The sequence below is a fragment of the Mugil cephalus genome, chromosome 21 (assembly GCF_022458985.1).
Source record: "Mugil cephalus isolate CIBA_MC_2020 chromosome 21, CIBA_Mcephalus_1.1, whole genome shotgun sequence".
In the NCBI taxonomy this organism is placed as follows: domain Eukaryota; kingdom Metazoa; phylum Chordata; class Actinopteri; order Mugiliformes; family Mugilidae; genus Mugil; species Mugil cephalus.
Genome location: NC_061790.1, coordinates 19,535,577 through 19,554,719, shown reverse-complemented (window position 1 = coordinate 19,554,719; position 19,143 = coordinate 19,535,577). Strand labels below are relative to the sequence as shown.

At 40.2% G+C, this 19,143-nt stretch overlaps 2 protein-coding genes across 3 annotated transcripts in view; one reads left to right on the top strand and one right to left on the bottom strand.

Moving 5' to 3' along the window:
• The first annotated feature begins 274 nt into the window (after positions 1-274).
• On the top strand, positions 275-6,021 carry gja10b (gap junction protein alpha 10 b). Its single transcript, XM_047573215.1, has 3 exons — positions 275-410; positions 504-1,922; positions 4,283-6,021. The coding sequence occupies exons 2-3, from the start codon at positions 525-527 to the stop codon at positions 4,319-4,321; spliced, it is 1,437 nt and encodes a 478-aa protein (XP_047429171.1). The 5' UTR covers positions 275-410; positions 504-524; the 3' UTR covers positions 4,322-6,021.
• A 1,484-nt stretch (positions 6,022-7,505) lies between these two features.
• Positions 7,506-19,143, bottom strand: part of bach2b (BTB and CNC homology 1, basic leucine zipper transcription factor 2b) — an 81,043-nt gene continuing 69,405 nt past the window's right edge. For both annotated transcript variants that reach the window (XM_047573213.1, XM_047573214.1), the window contains exons 4-5: positions 14,399-14,605; positions 7,506-13,661 (exon numbers count right to left, since the gene is read on the bottom strand). In XM_047573213.1, the coding sequence (XP_047429169.1) occupies positions 13,161-13,661; positions 14,399-14,605 (708 nt within the window). In that variant the 3' untranslated portion in view covers positions 7,506-13,160. The remainder of the gene's footprint in view (positions 13,662-14,398; positions 14,606-19,143) is intronic.

The window sequence follows — 19,143 nt, the reverse complement described above, 5'->3', positions numbered from 1 at the left end:
AATGGTTTTATTCATACTTGGAGTTCTTTTGTTTGGTGAAAACAAAAAAGAATAAATTATGTTACATGTATATGAATGACTTTGGGTTAAACTGCACAAGAAATTTGAAGCCACGCCTAGCTGTGTATTGACATCTCAGTTGGTGATTTTTCCAGTGTAGTGTCCTCTTAAAAGTGACCGAGTGAAACTAACCTCAGGGCATTATAGGGTCATGTGGTGGATCAATCGCTTCAAACTGGAGCCCTAGTTTGCAGCAGCGTTGAAATAGTGTCAGCTACACTGCACTGTGGGGTCTTGGTCTCATCTGTCTTCAAGGGAAGACAAATGAGGCTCAATGTTGCCCCAGATGAATTTGCTAATTCCCAAGGACTCCAGGCTAAAGCACTCAAGACAAGCACCCTAAAAAACATGTAAGTAAAACTACTTTTACTTGCACCATTCCATTTGTAAAAAGAAGTACAATTTACTCTTTTGCTCTTTTGTTTCTCTTTGTTCACTGACAGCTAATAATAATGTGACAGAAGATGGGGGATTGGAACTTGTTAGGGAGCATTTTAGAAGAGGTCCACATTCATTCCACCATTGTGGGGAAGATCTGGCTTACCATCCTCTTCATTTTCCGGATGCTTGTGCTCGGCGTTGCGGCTGAGGATGTGTGGGATGATGAGCAGAGTGAGTTCGTGTGCAACACGGAGCAGCCTGGCTGCAAGAACGTCTGCTATGACCAGGCGTTCCCCATCTCCCTCATTCGCTACTGGGTGCTGCAGATCATCTTCGTGTCCTCTCCCTCACTGGTCTACATGGGCCATGCCTTATACCGTTTGAGGACCCTTGAGAAGGAGAGGCACAGGAAGAAAGCCTGTTTGAAAGCCGAACTAGAGGGGACCGATCCTGTACAGGAGGACCATAAAAGAATTGAACGAGAGCTCAGGAAACTAGATGAACAGAAGAAAGTGAGGAAAGCTCCGCTCAGAGGCTCACTCCTGCGCACATATGTTTTCCATATCTTGACCAGATCTGTGGTGGAGGTGGGTTTCATTATAGGTCAGTGTGCTCTGTATGGCATTGGACTGTCTCCACTGTACAAATGTGAAAGGTTGCCTTGCCCCAACAGTGTTGATTGTTTTGTGTCACGACCAACAGAGAAGAACATCTTCATGGTCTTCATGCTGGTTATTTCTGGAGTTTCTTTATTCCTGAACCTTCTGGAGATTTTCCATCTGGGGGTGAAGAAGATTAAGCAAAGCTTGTATGGATACAAATACGGAGACGATGACAGCGTGTGCAGGTCAAAGAAAAATTCCATGGTGCAGCAGGTTTGTGTGCTCACCAACTCCTCGCCACAGAGGTTGATGCAGCTCACACAGATGTCCTGCTCTCTTGTGTCTGATGCTCAAAGGGAGACTTTGAATCTGGCCTCTGCGGCCCCGCAGACTCAGGAGGACTTCAACCAGCAGCCCACACAGATGTACATGCCGAGCCAGCCTGACATGCATGTTCTGCAGCAACTGGGGGCCATGGAGCGCCGCTACACTCTGGACAACAGGAAGCCTTCGTGCAGTAGCGATGAGTCCAACGGAGCTCAAGGCTCAGGCAAGCCACAGAGCACAGGACCTCGACCTACGCTGATGGCCAGCCACATGGAGATCCCAGCAAACCTGCGGAACCCGCAGAGAAAGCAAAGCAGAGTGAGCATGTGCAAGGAGCTCAGTGACATGAGTGATTCTCCCGAGAGTGACCACTACCCTACAGCCAGGAAGTGCAGCTTCATGTCACGAGGGATGTCGGAGAGCAAGCTAACCAGTCTGTCAGACAGTGGAGGTTCTCGCAATGGAACCGATGTCGAGGCCCAGCACCTCAACCAGGGGGAGAGTCCAGTGGTCACTCCACCACCTCCAGCCAGTGGAAGGAGGATGTCCATGGTGAGTTCTTCTTGAAATATCACAGTTCATAGGAGATTCATTGTTCGCACCACAAGATGCAAACCTTTTATTAGCAGCATAAGCAGGCATGCATGTATAACTAGACACATCATCTTTGTTAATACAAGGCATTCCCTTCACTCTGATTGGCTGAACTTTATCATACATCAAGACAGTGAGCTCAAGCATGCTATAGAGCAACCAAGATTTTATAAGTGACAATGGAGGGTCAAACTGGCCTCTATTTTATCCATGTGATTCATTCTTGGACTTAGAGCAGCTGTTACCTTTGCATTACAGCACCACAAAGTAAGATATACCAACAATAAATACAATTAAAATAGAAAAGGTGTGTTATTTTTATGTATGGCTGCCCTAGGTATGCCACTGACATGAAGATCAATAGAAAAGAAAAGCTCTCTCACGCCGCACCATGAAAACTAATGCTGGCGCTTGTTATTTAGCACTGGTAGGTCTACACTGCTCTCTACTGGACTGCTGGACTAAAATGAGAAGCTTACTATATATAACGCTTCACCTCTTTCTCTGTCCAGACATCAATACCTGATGTTTATTTATGATTCTAAACTAAATATTTGTTTAATTTATTTCAATTCAATTTGATCTCTACTGGGCCGGACCAGTAACATAACAGGATAATAACCTATAAGTAATGACAACTCCATATTTTTTCCATATATTTTAGTACAAAGAAGAACAAGTAAACTAGGAGAATGTTTACATTTAATAAACTACCCTTTAAAAAATTAAATCTCTTAAGAAAAATAAGTGCAATTTGAGATTATTGCTCTCTGCTGTTTAGTGCAGGGTCTCAGGACTATTTCTGTAAAAGAAGTTCTCTGACTAAAACAGTGGACAAATAGTAGTTATAGTTATTTTCATTGAAAATTGCAGTTTTCTATCTAAATTTTGCACTGCAAATTCCAGATTAGACCCTCTGGTTTTATTTATATTGTATAAATTTATATTTATTGATGATTGATTGATTTATTGCATTAACATTAGTAATTAAGTAAGTAATTAAAGTAATTAACATGTTTTTCTAGTCTTGTCCAGCAAAAAAATATTACCTTGGAAAGAGCTTGAATTTTAGATTTAGACAATGCAAGATGTTCCTCCTTTTTGCAGCAAGAGTTGTTCCATTGTCCTTGTCGGATTTATAACTAAATACATTCATCCTGTTTTTGTTTTGTTTTTTGTTTGTAACAAAGTTTGTAGTTTTCAGTTTTTGCCATGTCTTCTGCCACACCTCTAGTTGTGGGCCACTCTGGTTTCATTGCTATATTTGCTCCCCTCCTCAGCTTCGGCAAACCAGTCATTACTGGCCTGGACGCCTTCACTGAGGCCAAACTCCAGTGCTCAGCCTGGCACTGATAATGAGCTTCAAGTGTTGTTGGAACTCATTTGACAAGGGTTTCAGTGTTATAGATTCGACGCTTTGTGCTGAAGTCCTGCACGCCAGATATATTTAGTTGAACACTGACCCAGTCTCTCCTTCAGAGGCTACAATATTTATAATACTGTATTTAAGTGGTGGAGGATGTATGGAAGACCCTTTCCTTTTCCAAAATTACTAGAGTCCAGATGAAAAACAAAACAAAACAAAAGAAAACTATAAATGTGTTCAGCAGAATGTTTTTCTATGTTATTTTGATTTTCATTTACTGGAATTGTAAATACAGGGAAATTGTAACTAATTTGATAAAACTGGGACAAACTGGGATGTGTGTGGGACTATACAAAATACCATAGATAAAGTTAAAAGTTACAAGTTTCTTAAAAATTGGTTGACGTCAAACCAATTTGCTGTCTATCTAACCACACATATCTGTGTTGTGACAGTGTACCTACACACCTAGTGCTTCGCAGCCACCATACCACTTTGTACCCATTCATTCACACACATCAGTGGTACTGTGTGTACCACTGATGTGTGAATGGGTGAGCATCTCAAGGTCTCAGGGTCTTGATAAAGGATGCTTCAGTATCAGGACCATTTAACAGAGACTGAACCCCTTAACCTTCTGGTTTGTGGACAACCTGCTCTACCCTCAAGTCAGCTGTGGTCCAATACACATTTCCATTTGTCATGGTAGGGAAAGAACAGGGTTAAATTCCACACATGCGGCATCTGAGCTATCCACAACCTTATAGCAGTTACTTTTAATGGGAAAAAACTCTGACGGGTCCAGTTTGGCCCCGCGGGCCTTATGTTTCACACCTGTGCTCTAGAAGAAAAGCAGTTGTAGAAGAAGATGAAAATATTATTCACAGCAGACGTGCTGGGAGGATGTCTGGACAACTTGTCTCTTTGTCACTTGTCTTTTCAATTCTTTCAGAGCATGATACTGGAGCTGTCTTCCATCATGAAAAAATAACTGAAAATGAGAGAGGCACACAGAAGGTCCAGCAGGGCAGAGGGACCGCAATCGCCAAGCAACTCCCACCCCGCCTCTCTGCAGCAACATGCATTTCCGTAGTGTGTCTGTACAGTGTATATTGTGAGCAAGCCCTTCAGCTCAGTTAATGCAACATTCACAGACATTAGAATTAGAATTTGCTTTGTGTACCATTCAAACGCTATCTCCAGAATCAGATTACTCTTACACAGATAGAATACCAACTACCACTCTTTAGGTTTATAGAGTTTCAGTGGCAGTAAATGAAACATGAACGAAACCAAAGCGTATGTCATAGACTACTCATAAAATGAGGCTCAAAGCCTGTTGAAAAGATATTTGACAGAAGATTGTAATTAAAGAATGTGGAATTGGCAACTATGATAAGATAAGAGAACCCTCCAAACCATAGACTGCATATAAATATGATGGGTCACCTACTCCTATTGTACAAAGGGGAAGTTAAACAAAAGGTGGTTGTCTGTGCAGTCATGATCACAGGTTGGAAATGTGGTATTGAGATTTGCTCTGCCACAACCCAGTCCGCTGCAGGAGTGACCTGCTGATTTACCTCATCATTGTCTAGATAAAGCATGACCAGTAACCACAAGTTGTCTTGCTAGCTAGTTACATATCATCCACATGTGTTTTTAGACTGGCTATGTTCTTAGCTTGCTAACTGTAACATTACGATGACAGTAATTCAGTTATTCTTTAAAATGTAAAGTTACTTCTGCACTCATTTCTAATTTACCAAGAAATGGTGAGGAGTGGGGACCTTGGTATTTTGGATTCTATCCATCTTTATCAAGGCCCCAGGAGCAGTGGTGGCTTTTCCTGCAATTTTGCCAAACTGCTTCATTACAACTTTCATATTTGCCACATGATGCACATTGCCCCAAATGTCATCCCTAATTTAATAGATTTGGTTTAATAATATTCAGTAACAATAACCCTTTATAGAGCACTCATTGTAATACTTGGGAACTGTAAATTTCAGCCCTAGAGTGTTATTATAGGGCATAAGAAGACTTTTTTACTGTTTCATTTTCATGAAGAAAATCAAGATTAATGAATTTACCATACATGATACCTTTCCCTTAAGTGATAAACAAATGTAGCACGTATTTAGACCATTAGAACAAAAGTGCTGATTCAGGAATTTGATCTTTGCTGAAAACCACATGCTTGTAAACCTCTCTGAGAGGCACAGGGACGCAATTTAAAATGGGTGCTGAAGTTACCAAATACGTTTTTTCGCCGTATAAACGGTTAAGAAATCATGAAAAAAAATGTGTGCAATGAGCCTGCCTGTCAAAGAGGAGTTCTGTTTTCCCTTAATACATCCATGTTTTTATATACAGTCTATGGGTTTATCATTATGAATGAGCTGGAGGGTTGGGGGGCTCTTTAAATTCAACCTTTTATTTTGACTGAGGGTAGTCTAAAATTGTTTGCTAAAATATCTGACAAATGGAAGCTGCAATGATTGTCTTGTTGTTGTTTTTTTTTTTTCAATTAAATGCTTTCCCTCATCAGCAGGACTGAGCTGTCATGTCTGAGTGGTGTGTGTGGTAGTCACAAGCATCTCTCTGTACTGTTATGACCAACCCAATGACCTGTCTCTGGCAAGAGAATTCAATATCAGATCAAACAATAAACCATCACTTCTGTCATTACGTGACTATCACATTTCTCCTTTGGCCCGATTAAACAACATTCACTCAGTCTGGTATTCACTGGTATTTACTTCAGTTCTATTCAGTTTTATTTATATAGTGTCAATAACAATAGAAATTGTCTCAAGACATTTTACAAAAACCAGCCTGAAGCATCCAGAGCAAATCTGGAGGCGATGGCGCAACCCTTTTAACAGGAAGGAACCTTGAGCAGAACCCAGCTCATATGGAGAGACCCATCTGCTGAAGGCCAGCCGGGTAGAAACAGAAAAGAGAGAACAGCAGGAGAAACGGGATACACATAGATGATGATATGAATGCAAGATATAGCTGATGATGTAACATGACAGTTTAACCAGAAAAATCTCAGCTGATGGGCCCCCCAAGTTCTTTATTACCACTGTTATCTTAGTGCTTAATCCCTGTGTTTCAGACTCTGGGTTCCGTGAAGTGTCTTGAGACTATTTGGGCTGTTATTGATCTTTGTGAAATGAATTGAAATGAATGACAATGATTTAAGTAAAAATAATGGCCAACACGGTTTTTGGTTTAATTTGTAGTTTGTATATATTTTTACTTTCTATCGATGTCTGCTCCTCGCTCATTATTTTTTACTTGTGTTTAGTTTTCAGTGTGTATACACTGTAAATCCCGCGCAGTCAGTTCATCTATGCACCATGTTTTGGACCAGTTCTTTGAGCCTTGCGCTCTTGTCTTTTGAGTTGATGCCTGTTTCTGCATTCTACATTTTGCCTCAGAAGCTAAGTGCGGCCATCTTATTTGTTAAACTTAAGCTTTGGTGTTAAAGCACACTTTCTGTTTTTGTAAACCGAGACACAGGAGGAAAGCAGAGCGAGGTTTAAAGTAATGAGGAAGCTGCAGACTATCACACAAACAGAAAGCAAAAAAACAAGACAAAGGAACAGTTAAAGTTGGTTAAGTGAGCATAAAAATATATACAACAATATATAGTTTAAATCATACGTCTTCAAGAGGAGGTCCGTGACCCCCAGGGAGTCCACAGAGGTACTGCAGGGAGGTTGCAAAATCTTTGGTTGATTAGATATTTTATATATTTTTTAAATTTTCACCCACAAATTTTAATTTCTTTGAATGCACATTAACATGCATCCAATATATTTTAGTAAAGGGATATGGGATAGCTTAATGTTGAATGAAAAAGGCCGATAGTAATGTATATTTATAAATAGCACTAGGCTGAGTTTAATATAGAACACATATAGTAGGTAGGAGGTCCCTACTTAATCTCTCCATCAGTTTGGGGGTTCCTGGCCTTAAAAAAGTTGAAGACCCCTGGTTTGATAGGAGTTAACTCAGGCAGGCAGCTAAGAGCAGTCAAATTCTGCAGCGACTGAATTCAAGCAGAGAATGGTAATTCAGGAAGGAAAATAAAAAGAATACAGCTTTAAGACCGAAGAACATTTAGTTATGTGGGCGCAAAAATATACACATTACACAGAGCATGATATGCATGTTTCTTTATTTCATAAAGAGAAATGGTGTCTAGACAAAAAAGTCATTTATATAACACTAGCAATTGAAATGAATGAAAATGGAGTTTGCACAATACTGTATTTACAATGGTTATTAAGTCATTTACTCAATTAGGGTCATGTAGCATTTAAAAATTAGGTAAGAACTCTTAGTAGAGAATAAGCAAATAACAGCTATTTCAAACTGACAATATTAACACAAAACAGTCATCTAGAAAAATGAGAGAAAAAAAACAACAACTTGACCTACAAGCTTAGGAGCTATTACATTAAAAATTATGCACCAAAATCTACTAATACAATTATCCATATAATCTGTGTAAAAAGCATGTAGAAAAAACACCTGATGCAGTTTGCTGATACAGTCATTGACCAGTTATGAGAGGTATGAAGGATTTCACAGGTAGATAAGTGTGAGAAAGTCCGCACTGGTGACTCAGGGATGGGGGCTCAGGCCCCTGCATACACTCACTTCACTTGAATGTGAACTATGGCCTCTGCAAGTTCTAAGGCAAATATCGGAGGTGCACTTGTATCCATGTAATGCTGACCCATCCCAAAAGTGGATTAAAGACAAGGCGAGGAAACTCATCCTTTGTCTCTTACACAACACCAAGAACCAGTCCAATTGAACCGAGCCATTTTTACATTGCAAGAATTGATCAAACATGACATGACACCTATTTGTAAACATATTCCATTTTTATATTTTACTCAGTGATCGCAGTCTGTGCATTCAACCAGGATACCAGATTCTTTTTTTTTTTTTTTTTTTTTCAATAAAGTTGAGCAACTGTGAGAAAAGGCATGTTTTTGTTCGTATTCTTCCATAGAACAACCTTTGGAGTTGAAAAGCCAGTGTTTGTTTCAGATAAGCAGCGACAAAAAGTGTTTAACTGAACAAGCCAAATACACACCAAAAAAAAAAAGAAAAAAAAATATTGTAGGAGCATTCAGTTACAGAGCTACAACAACAGCAAAGTTGTTCACATAAATCAAACCTCTGTAATGGCCATAAACAAAGAAGTGCACCAAGTAACCTGGAGGATTCATCATGAGATCGAAATGTCCAATTCTTGAATAAATTTCAGGTGTTTTCTAAGGTTAAAATCATTTTGAAGCTGCATTAATCGATACGATGAGTTGCATAACTGTGATGAAGATGAAATTAGCAGTGAGTCAGCAACCTTTGCTCGGCGTAGCTTTTCAGCCTCTTTTAGCCTGCTGTTTTGGTTTTATAACCTGGAAACGTACTTGTTTTTTACTGAAGTACTGATAAACCCATTTATGCTACATGCCCAGACTGAAATACTACAACAGCTACTAGCTGGGTAGCATTTAGCAGCTGAAGAGCTATTAGCACGAGTTGGTGGAGACCAAAAACAGAGCTAAAAGATAGTGACTGTTGAACCTGCATTCATCAGGTGGACACTAACACAACTTATATGTGTTTTATTTTTGCTGGCGACACGTTTGCTTTCGAAAAATATGAGATGATAGTATGCCAACATTATGTGGACAGCTTGATCTTCACTCTGACGCCCATAGAAAATCAACGAATGCTGCTTTAAATGATACAACAGTTCTTTCTCAAGAAGGCATTGTTTACCTTTTTGAACAGAGTCAGAAACAGAAAAGTAAAACAAAAACTGAATGAAATAAAGTATAGTTTGCTCTAGAGTGATACAAAGACCAAATGTAAATGCTTGGCACCCTGAGACACTAAATCGATAGTTCACCCAAATGACAATAAAATACATTTTCTCACTATCACTGGTATTTGGCCAAGCAGAAAGCTTTGGTTTTGACACCTTAGTGGTTGAGATTTCTGTCACCACTGTAATATGGGATTTTTTTTCTTGTTTTCTTTTTCTTTTTTGGAGCGTTGTTACTAAAACAAATTGCTGCTACTAAGTGTTCCTTTTTTCCATTTATGGGAACGTCTCAAACTAATGTTCATCATTAATTCGGAGTGTAGGCATATGCCCAGAATGAAACCAAAACTATCTGTATAGGCCAACACCACAAGAAATTAGACACTGTTTGTGAAGTAGCTCAGTTAAAATAACAGTAGATGACAGTCTGCATGTAAATTACACTGTATTATGATGTCATTAAAGACGCTTCTCACCACTGGAACTGAGGATGCCTGTTGTTGTAATTTGACCAAAGAGGGTCAAAGGAGCATGCAACAAGAATCAAAGGGCATAGAGGTTTGGACACAAATCTTTCTGGACCTTCCTTTTTTGCTCAGTGGGAATGTCGGAGGTACTTGAGATGAATTAGCAACAAACAGTAGGTAATACAAGAATTCTTAGAGCAGTTTAGTATTATGTGAAAACCTCAGGTGAGACCAAGGGCCTTTTGTTATAAAAATGTACAAAATAAACTTAATGAGTGTGTCCTTTCCCAATAGAATGAGTCCATGCTCTCCAGCGCAACATCAGGCTTCTTCAGTTGAAGGACAAGCAAATGAAAATGATAAGAAAAAGAGTTGCATAATGTTTGCAGAAGATTTTTTTTTTTTTTTTTTTTTTTTTTTTTTAAAGTAGATTGACCCACTCTAGTTTTCTGGCATGAACCCGGTAGAATGTCAGCATGGGGTAAATACTGTTCTGCTTCAGTAAATATGTGTACAAGAACGAAAAGAGCACAAATGTGTGGGGGGGATTAAAAAAAAAACAAAAAAAACAGAGCTCAACAAACACAAGAAACCACATCAGTCAACAAAGAATCACTACTGCTCCGCAATCAGGCTGTGCCAACATGTATGTTCTGTGCGTGTGTTATATGAATGCACATGTATGTGGATGTGTGTGTGTGTGTCTTGTATGGGTCTGTGTACTCTACAAAATAGGGACCAGTCTTTTAATAATTTAAAGACGGGATCATAAAATACACAAGAGTTTTCTCTGTCCACAGAAACAGTCTCACGCGTGAGACTGCTATTTTAAACTACATCTAAAATTTACATCAGTAAAAGGGGAGAAAAAAAAACAGAATGAAAAACAAAATGTCATCCAAACTTTAAAGCCCCAACCCTAGATTAACCTGTCCATAAAATGATCACACTGATTGTTCAATAATTCAATTTGAATCTTCATCATTGTTTTCCTGGTATTTTCTTTGATATTCAATGAATGGTTCAGGGTACAAAATTGCAAAATATACCCATCATTCTCCCTGAAGATTAGTTCATATATTCAAGTTGTTTGATTTTAACAAACTAATTTTGAGTTAAAATTGAACAACAAGCAAATATTCACATTAATGTTCACTTGCGCTGCCACAAGACTGCCGTCACTTTTGCACTTAGCAAATCAATTGATGGAATCAGCTGAGGTACTGAGATACTGGAGCTGCTATGTAAATCTGTGAGAGACATTATGATGTAGCGTTAGCTTTAGCTCTGTTGTGTAACAGTAAGCACCATATTGGATTGGGGCTTTAAAGAGTGGGAAACAACTTTACATTCCAGCTGAATTCAACCTTTTGAGCTAGAGCGTGGCCAGTTTGCATTTCACAGCCTGCCTCTAGTTGAAGGTTGACCTCGATTCAGCTTCTTTGTACACAGAAATGAAAAAAAAATTATAATAATAACAATTTAAAAAAAAAATTGAAAGCAGACTCCTCCAGAGAGAAATTACAAGGCAAAACAAAAGCTAGACCAACTAACTAGGCTTATAGATATAGGCAGCATGCACATCACAAAGTAGGATGCTCAAACGAATGCACAAATGCAGGGCAAACATGGTACTATCTTATATGATTGTTACTCAATCGTTTGGACAACACATACACTGCTTTCACATCGAATGAATTCTGAATTAGCTTATTCAATTCCTAAAGAAATACAGGGTGTGAACACTCATATATTAAAACGTTAGCTTCCTTTTCCTTTCCATTAAGGTTTCAGACTCTTCATAGACATATTTTGTTTTGATTACATAATCATATAATCTTTCCAGCAAAATGCTTCCTGCTTAAGTGCCAATTTAAGTGCTCCATTCTCAGACTTTTATTGGGTCTACTGCAAAGTCAAAAACCCTTGAAGTGCTTAAATGCTCTGAGCGTCTGGGGCAGGAAACAATATGCCTGAATTGAGTTTCCTTTCTTTAATTTTATTCTATTCCTTTTCTTAAATTTTGTCAATTTTTATATTTTATTTGGGATCTATTTGGAAAAAAAAAAAAAACTTTTTACCGTCTACGAACGTCAAATGACAACATCACTGAAGAAACTCAAAGCATGTCCATGAGTGTACACAATTAGCATCGCTAAATAAGTTTTACTCTTAAATTAAAGGAATAACCGAGAAAGAAATGTTTTTTTTCTTTCAAATTTTCAGAGGAGTTGAAGGTGTAGAGGAGCTGGCCTGAGCCAACGCATTTAAAAACATGTATGTCTATCTTTAATACGTGCAAGGGGCTCAAAATTTTACATTGTGTGTAGCCACGTGTGTCTGTATGTACTGTGTGCGCGTGTGAGTGTCTACATGTGTGTTGAGCTGATTTCCTGAGTTTAAGAACACCCACCATGATGGGAAGCATTCGTTAGGCAGGACAGGAAACAGCAAAGCAAAGATTTTCCCTTAGCAAAAAGGTGCTTGATATAACCCCGGTGAAAAAGAAACATCTATGCCTCTACCTGTACAAAATCACTGTTACAGTCATCATGCTCCATACTAGGCTATATACACTTATGCCAAACAAGTACTTGAAAGTCACTGTTACAACATCCAAATACAATGGTATTGCTGATGTGTGGGAAAATAAAAACTAGCCTTTGAACTGCAAAAAAGCCTTTTTTTTCCTTTTCGATTCAGTGTGGTGGAAGGCATAAGAGGAATGTTTTCGGTTACAGCCTGTACAAAATTCTCCTGTACAGAAATACAAATGCGAGACGCTTGAAGACATTTTTGCATATGAACATTTTACAGTCTCACTGCATCATTAACTTCCTTGCGTACAGAAGCTGTTTTGTCATTTTTCATGAATTCGGTTGAACATTCAGAGGATTTTATTTATTTATTTTTTTAACTTCCTGAGTTTGAATTGCTGTGACAAAAAGGGCCACTGAGATATAACGAGAAAAGGAACACACAGAGAGAAAGAAAGGCGGAAAGAAAGAAAGACAGAGTGAGACAGAAAGAGGTAGAAGAGATTGATAGAGACAGAGTGGGAAAAGAGAAGAGGGGAAAAAATAGAAAGAGAAAGGCAAGAACAGAGATACTGTTGGTACACAGAAGGACAAAATGAGCTGCTGTATAGGTCCGATGAGGTTTTGCTTTGACTGATGTGAGACATATGAAGGACAGAGTCTCCACTGTAGAGGTTGCTGCCGGGGGAAGTATAGCACCGTCGTAAGGGTTTGGTGAGAAGTTCCCACTCTGTCATGGTAAGAGGAGAATACCTGGAGAACAGTATTGCTGCTGTTAAGACAACTTTAGTGTCAACTGTTCAAAAACAAGACAGCACAAAAAGACATAAATACAAACAAAGCTTGTTTTTTTTCAGTGAACACTGGCGGAGGCTGACCATCTCAACAACCCCGAGAAAGGGTTTGTCAGAAGAGTAAAATTAAATAATAAAAAAACATCCAAAACAATGACACAGAGAATAACCACTACTTAGTACAGTCCTTCCTTGGCTGCTCGTCAGTTGTACATTTGTCAGTCATTTCCTGGCAAAAATCCACCGTTACCGTCTGGCTGGAATTTTCCACAGACAGCCCCGACTGTGCGTACGAGCTAGCATCTTGGGCATCTCCATCTTTGTCTGCGCCGTTTCTGACGGCCGAGTCGGGCTCGCTCTCCGAGGGGCCAGGCGAGCCGTGAAAGCTGGGCTCCGGCGTGGGAGAGCTGGAGTGGGCGGTGAGGTCGATGCTGGTGGCGGCGGTGGAGGCGCTGTGGGCTGGCTTGCTGGGATTGTGGGCAGCGTTGTTGCTGGCAGTTGAGTTGGCTGGCCGCAGCACGGGGCAGTAGTGGTGTAAAGACTGGACCTGCTCGGGGCTCAGCTGGACGTCCCTGCACACCTCCTGCGACAGGCAGGAGAAGTTCTCCCACAGCTCACCCATACACGCCTTCAACTGGTTTCTCTCCGTCAGCAACTTCTCCTTCTCACACACCTGTGAACACGCACAAACACGCACACCGGAAGTCATTTCAAAGGTGCACCACAGAAGAGGCTTCCACTCACCTTTCATTGCCTTTCACTTAAACATCCTAGTATTTTTTTAGACAATTTCTCCCCAGCTTTAACACATGCAGTAACCTGCTCATGCCTTCAACTTCATAAAAACAGGTTCATAGATGGCATCTGAAGGCAACAATTCCAACTTCAACAAATCCTCGAAACTAAACAAAAAAGTTGTTTAATTTCTAATATGTTTTTTATTTTTTATTTCCTGTGTCACCCAGAAATCATTTTGGTCTGCTATCATGAAGGACATCCCATTTCTATATAACTCAAGAGCAAGGATGAAGTGGTGATCACATTGAGGTGATATATGTTAGACAGTAGGTCAAGTCGGTTCTTTTGGTGACATGTTAAATAAAGTCACATTGACACACTCAAAAATTGTAATTTGCTCAGACAGAAATCTTTTTCTTTTTCTTTTTTTTTTGAGCGTGTGGTTAAAATGTAAAGGCAGCTTTGTACTGCTGTGATTAAAATGGATATTAAGACATAGAACATATGTCATGTTGTGCTGTTCCATACACTGCCATACATAGTGTTCCACAACACTGCTATGCCAACCCTAGCGTACCTGCATTTACGTTTTGTTCATTCCTGACAGGTGGCGAGACACATATCAGAGTCTCATGATATCACACGGAGTGAACAGAAACAGTCCACACTCACCAGTTTTCTGATCTCACACTCCAGATTCAGGATACAGTCGAGTTTCCTCTTTCGGCAGCGCTGCGCCGCGATGCGGTTCTTACTCCGCCTCCTTACGTCGTGGATGAACTCGAGCTGCTCCGAAGTCAGTTTGTGCATTTTCACCAACATTTGGAAGTCGTTCCGTGGAAGATTCGTGATTTGATCTACGGGGAAAGGAAGCTTCACCTGGAAAACCAATAAAAACAGAAGTGATTAAAGACAGACAAAATGAACTCACTGCATTTCCAGTTCATACTATTCAAAATGCTAATCAGAATAGATTAAATACTTGAATTGATTGTTTTAATGAGCTAATTTTACAACAACAAATAAATGACAATTAAATGTGCAAACAGTTCAATGAACAATAATAAATGTAGAAGAATATGCCAGAATAAAAAGATTCTGAGTCAAAAGAATCAAAAAATCACATAATTATAGTTTAATTAATTCTAGTCGGTTAACGTTAGCCCAAAGTAGAAACAAAGATTCTCTAAAAAGAATTCTCTAAAAGAATCTCTGCAGTAAGTAAAACAATCCAGGATCCAGGATATTTTATTGTCCTCGTTAAATCTGCTGCTAGGGTACACTTGACCACTAGATGGCAGAAGAACACTGCTTTTCATGCCTCAGGGAGCAAGACTTTGTGAGCTTTCTGCTCTCCCCGCCTCATATTTAACATGTAGCACATTCTGAAGCAGAGGGGGTAAAAGGTGATCCAAGAAAAAAAAAAAGAGTCCTCCCCCATCTGTCCCTTAGCACACTGGAAGTGTGCCAGCATGACAGATTGAGAGGGCAGTGACTTGTCAACATGATCCAAATCAGTGTCAGGTGATTTCTAGGGGCATGAATATTTCCATCAGCAACTAGCAGCGGTCCTCTCATGCTGCAGAACAAAAGAATTATCAGAGTAAATGCAGCGGTGATTTGGAAGAGCAAACTAAAATCAGAAAACCATGTGATCCCCCCCAAATATGACAACATATCAAGGTAGTATGTGTTTATTCCCTTTCTCTCCGTCTTGAGAGCAACAATAAGTCAGCCTCTCTCCCTTAGGGGCTGGCAAACCTTATGATAAGCACATCATAGGCAGATCCACCCCAGCGGTATCTGCCTACACCAGGGAGCTGTAGCTTTAGGCAGTGAGGGAAGCGGCAGAGGCATAACAAAGAGCCAGAGGAAGACAGCCGGAGAGCTTGGCAGAGATGAGAGGAGCTGCATCTCTCCCTTTCTCCTCTCCCTTTCCCTTTCCCCTTCCCACCCCGTGGCTGCCTAAGCGGAGCGCAGGAAGAACAAAGTCAAACAAAGGAGAAAGGGAGCAGAAAGCAATGTGGCTCCGTGCTCCCGCTGTACCTGGCTGCTCGAGCTGGGGCCAGATGCTCACCGGAGACCCTCGGCCGCTCAGATAACTGCAGGGTGAGGCTGCAGCAGAGGCAGCTCAGCTCTGTTCCTCCACCAGACATTACACACGGCGTCACCTAGCGTAAACGCTGCACTCAAGGGGGTGCAAGGTGCCTACTCATGACAGAATCGAAATTACTTCTCGCTGAGAAGAAAATCTAGATGTCAATCTATTCCTGAGAGGAAAAATGGCTTGAGTTTCCTCATTAGAAGTACAGCCCTCTGAGCCGCCAGGAGCCCTATTTCTCATCTCAGCTCGACATCTGCATGCAGACACATGAATAAATAATGGCCCGAGCTTTCAAGGCCACAATCTCGCTCTCGCTACTATGCCAGGGCATGACAACTCCAGCCTCAAAGAGAGTGCGCAGGGAGAGATATAAAACATCAGTGGAAGCTGCCAGCTTCATTTAAAGCAGAGGAAGTGATGACTCTGTTTGCATACCTCAATGCAGAGCGGTTACTGAAGTGCGGGCCTTCCAATTACAGGATTTCTGGCCAAACCAGGCTAGTAAAGACAAGGGGAAGGAGACGCTGCGACCTTGTGATGGTTTCTTTTCCCCCCTCATCCACCAGTCACCAGTACACAGGGGACAGCTAAATTTAGCCGCTCCACCACAAGAACCAGTTCAGCGGCACAGCTGGGATGACTGAGTATGCTTCAACTGTGGCCATAAATTCACACCCAACTGTTCTGGATTTACATTTCTCTCACAATCCCTCCTCACCACCCTCAGTCACTCTCATTCTCTGGGTCATTATGCTGCAAATGGGGTACAGAGTGAAAAGTAGGGCTCATCTGTTATCAGCACCAAAGCTGCACTGGGCCACAGCCTTGACACTGTTAAAAAATAATGGACCTCTGAGTGTCAAATCCAGGTCCGGAATCAGATAACACACACACACACACACACACACACACACACACACACACACACACACACACACACACACACACAAACACACACACACACACACACACGCACACACATATAAACTCAGACAAAGCAAAGGGGTGATGAGAGACTTTTTTGCTTGTGCTTTTTGCATGTGTCTTATTTAAAAAATGTGTCAAAGACATGTCTAACTTCTTGTCTGTTTTGTCCCCACATGTATTTGCATGTCTACCGCCCACTCAGACAAGGGTTCAAAATACGACCAACAGCAACACTGTTTAATTATATAATTATATAAGAATATATAATTTCTTTTTGAAGGGTCCACATACAATTTTACAATATAATAAAAAAAAGACAAGACAAAAAAAAAGTAAAATATATCATCTAATGAAATCGTGCATGTTTCTGTTTCTGACCCATAGCCCAACGTATAGATGCAGTATGTGCCCCACACAGAGAATGTAGCTATTTTTTTGTTGTCGTTGTTTGTTTGTTTGTTTTAAGATAATCACTCATTTGCTTTATTCCTGAGAGTGACATGAATAGATAAGATCAGTCTCATATCACTACCTTCAATTCGATATAGCTAGCCTAATTCAGTGTAAGGGCTAGAATAGCAAGTAAAGCTAACAAAGCTATGTTTGCACTGAGAACACACCACATGGATAAACTGGATGTGTCTACTTTATTTAACCCATACCCAAGCAATAATGGAACTATAGCTGGAGGCACTTTAACCACAAATGATTAGATTACACTTTTGTTTGTGTATGGATTAAACAGAAGACAATGTGTGTTAATCATCAGGATTTTGTTGTGATTTTAAGGTTAAATTATTGCAACCTCTTTGCTAACTAGTTGCCACCTGTCTCCTGCATGGTATGCTCATCAAGTTTTTAGATGACACAGAGTCATACCTGTACGTGTGTAATGACAATAAAGTTGAATCTGATCTAATCTAATCTAATCTAACCATAAGGCATGGTCTTGGCACTGTTGTGTCGCGTAATTAGCTGCTGCATGCCAATTTCTTTACTTAGTAGTTTCAGGTAAGGACTAGACTTGCTGATATTTGCTGTGTGAGTGAGACTGGGCACAGGTGTAGACCTGAGGTTGGGACGGCTCAGTTGATGGCCAGGACTGAGAGGGATCACTGGTCTACATGCAGGTTTCATGATATAACGGGAACTAAATCCATATTGTGTGCTTGTAAATAAGATTATAAAGCAGCATGAATGCATGTCCGGAATCAGATCCATACGAAGGATAATGTTGAGAGCTTTAGTGGTAACTGCACTGTCCCCAGTGTTGCAAAGATAGTTAGCAAAATGTTGTTTTGTTGCTCACCCACTGAAATATTATGAATAATATAAACCTGGTACTAGGTTATGAAACACTTTAACTGTGTTTAAACATTGAGCATCATGTAAATAGTCTTGATTTTTATTTACTGACAGCAGCACTGTGCTTGATCATATTAATATACAAGAACAAATGGGCAGTTAAATTCAGGAAATGCGCGGTGAACTTCCTTCACATTTAGTTCTAAAAAACAAACAAACATTGCAGTAGTGGGCACGCTGTTTTAGTGCAAAGGTATTTCTGGGAATGTGAGTGCAAAAACCCCACAGCACTGGCTGCCCAGCTTTAATGACACGGCCAAAATCAACATACCAAGAATTTTGCAGAGTACCACTGTAAGGTAGCTGGAAGCTAAATGTCTCAGGGATTCCAGGACTACCACATGACGGAAAGCCCTGCAAAAAAAAAAAAAGTAATTCCTGCGCCCCAGCTGGCCCTGCAGGCCCATGTACTGTACAGTTTGCTGCATACTGCACTACAAACACTAGCCTCTTCTTTGCAGACAGACAGGAGCACAAAAAAAATCATCTTTAATCAGACTTCGTCCTACTCTGCCAAGAACTCTGGAGCAATGCAGTAAATACTCTAGAGGCCTTTTAAGAGCAATGAAGAAACACTGAATCTTATTATTTTTTGCGCTCTTGTCAAACTAAATAAATATAGTTGAGTTCAATTCTTTGGTAAACAGCACTCTTGTTGATCAGTTTGAACAAGTCTCCCTCTGTGTGCTTGGTTACCTACAAAATAACACTCTCACGATAGCGATAGTACATTTGTTATACACATTCCTCTTGTTATAGATATAGATTATGAAGGTGGAGGAGGAGCAGGCAAACATTTCCCTGTGTTCTATGAGAGGTATTCTCCTTCAGTGTGAAAAACAAGTCTATACCCATTCACTTCCATTTCTGATCACATGTATTTGGTTCCAACAGTGATAAACATAGCCATAATTCTTATAAAATAATAAATTAACAACAGTGCCTGATGAATGGAAGAGGGCAAAAGTTACTAAGATTTCACCAGACATCCGTACACTATCACTATGACAAAGAAATGGCT

Excerpts from the sequence above, each read along its gene's own strand:
- gja10b (XM_047573215.1), top strand. The coding sequence starts at position 525 with ATGGGGGATTGGAACTTGTTAGGGAGCATTTTAGAAGAGGTCCACATT. Across the intron at positions 1,923-4,282 it reads GTGGAAGGAGGATGTCCATG|AGCATGATACTGGAGCTGTC; the intron begins GTGAGTTCTTCT and ends CAATTCTTTCAG.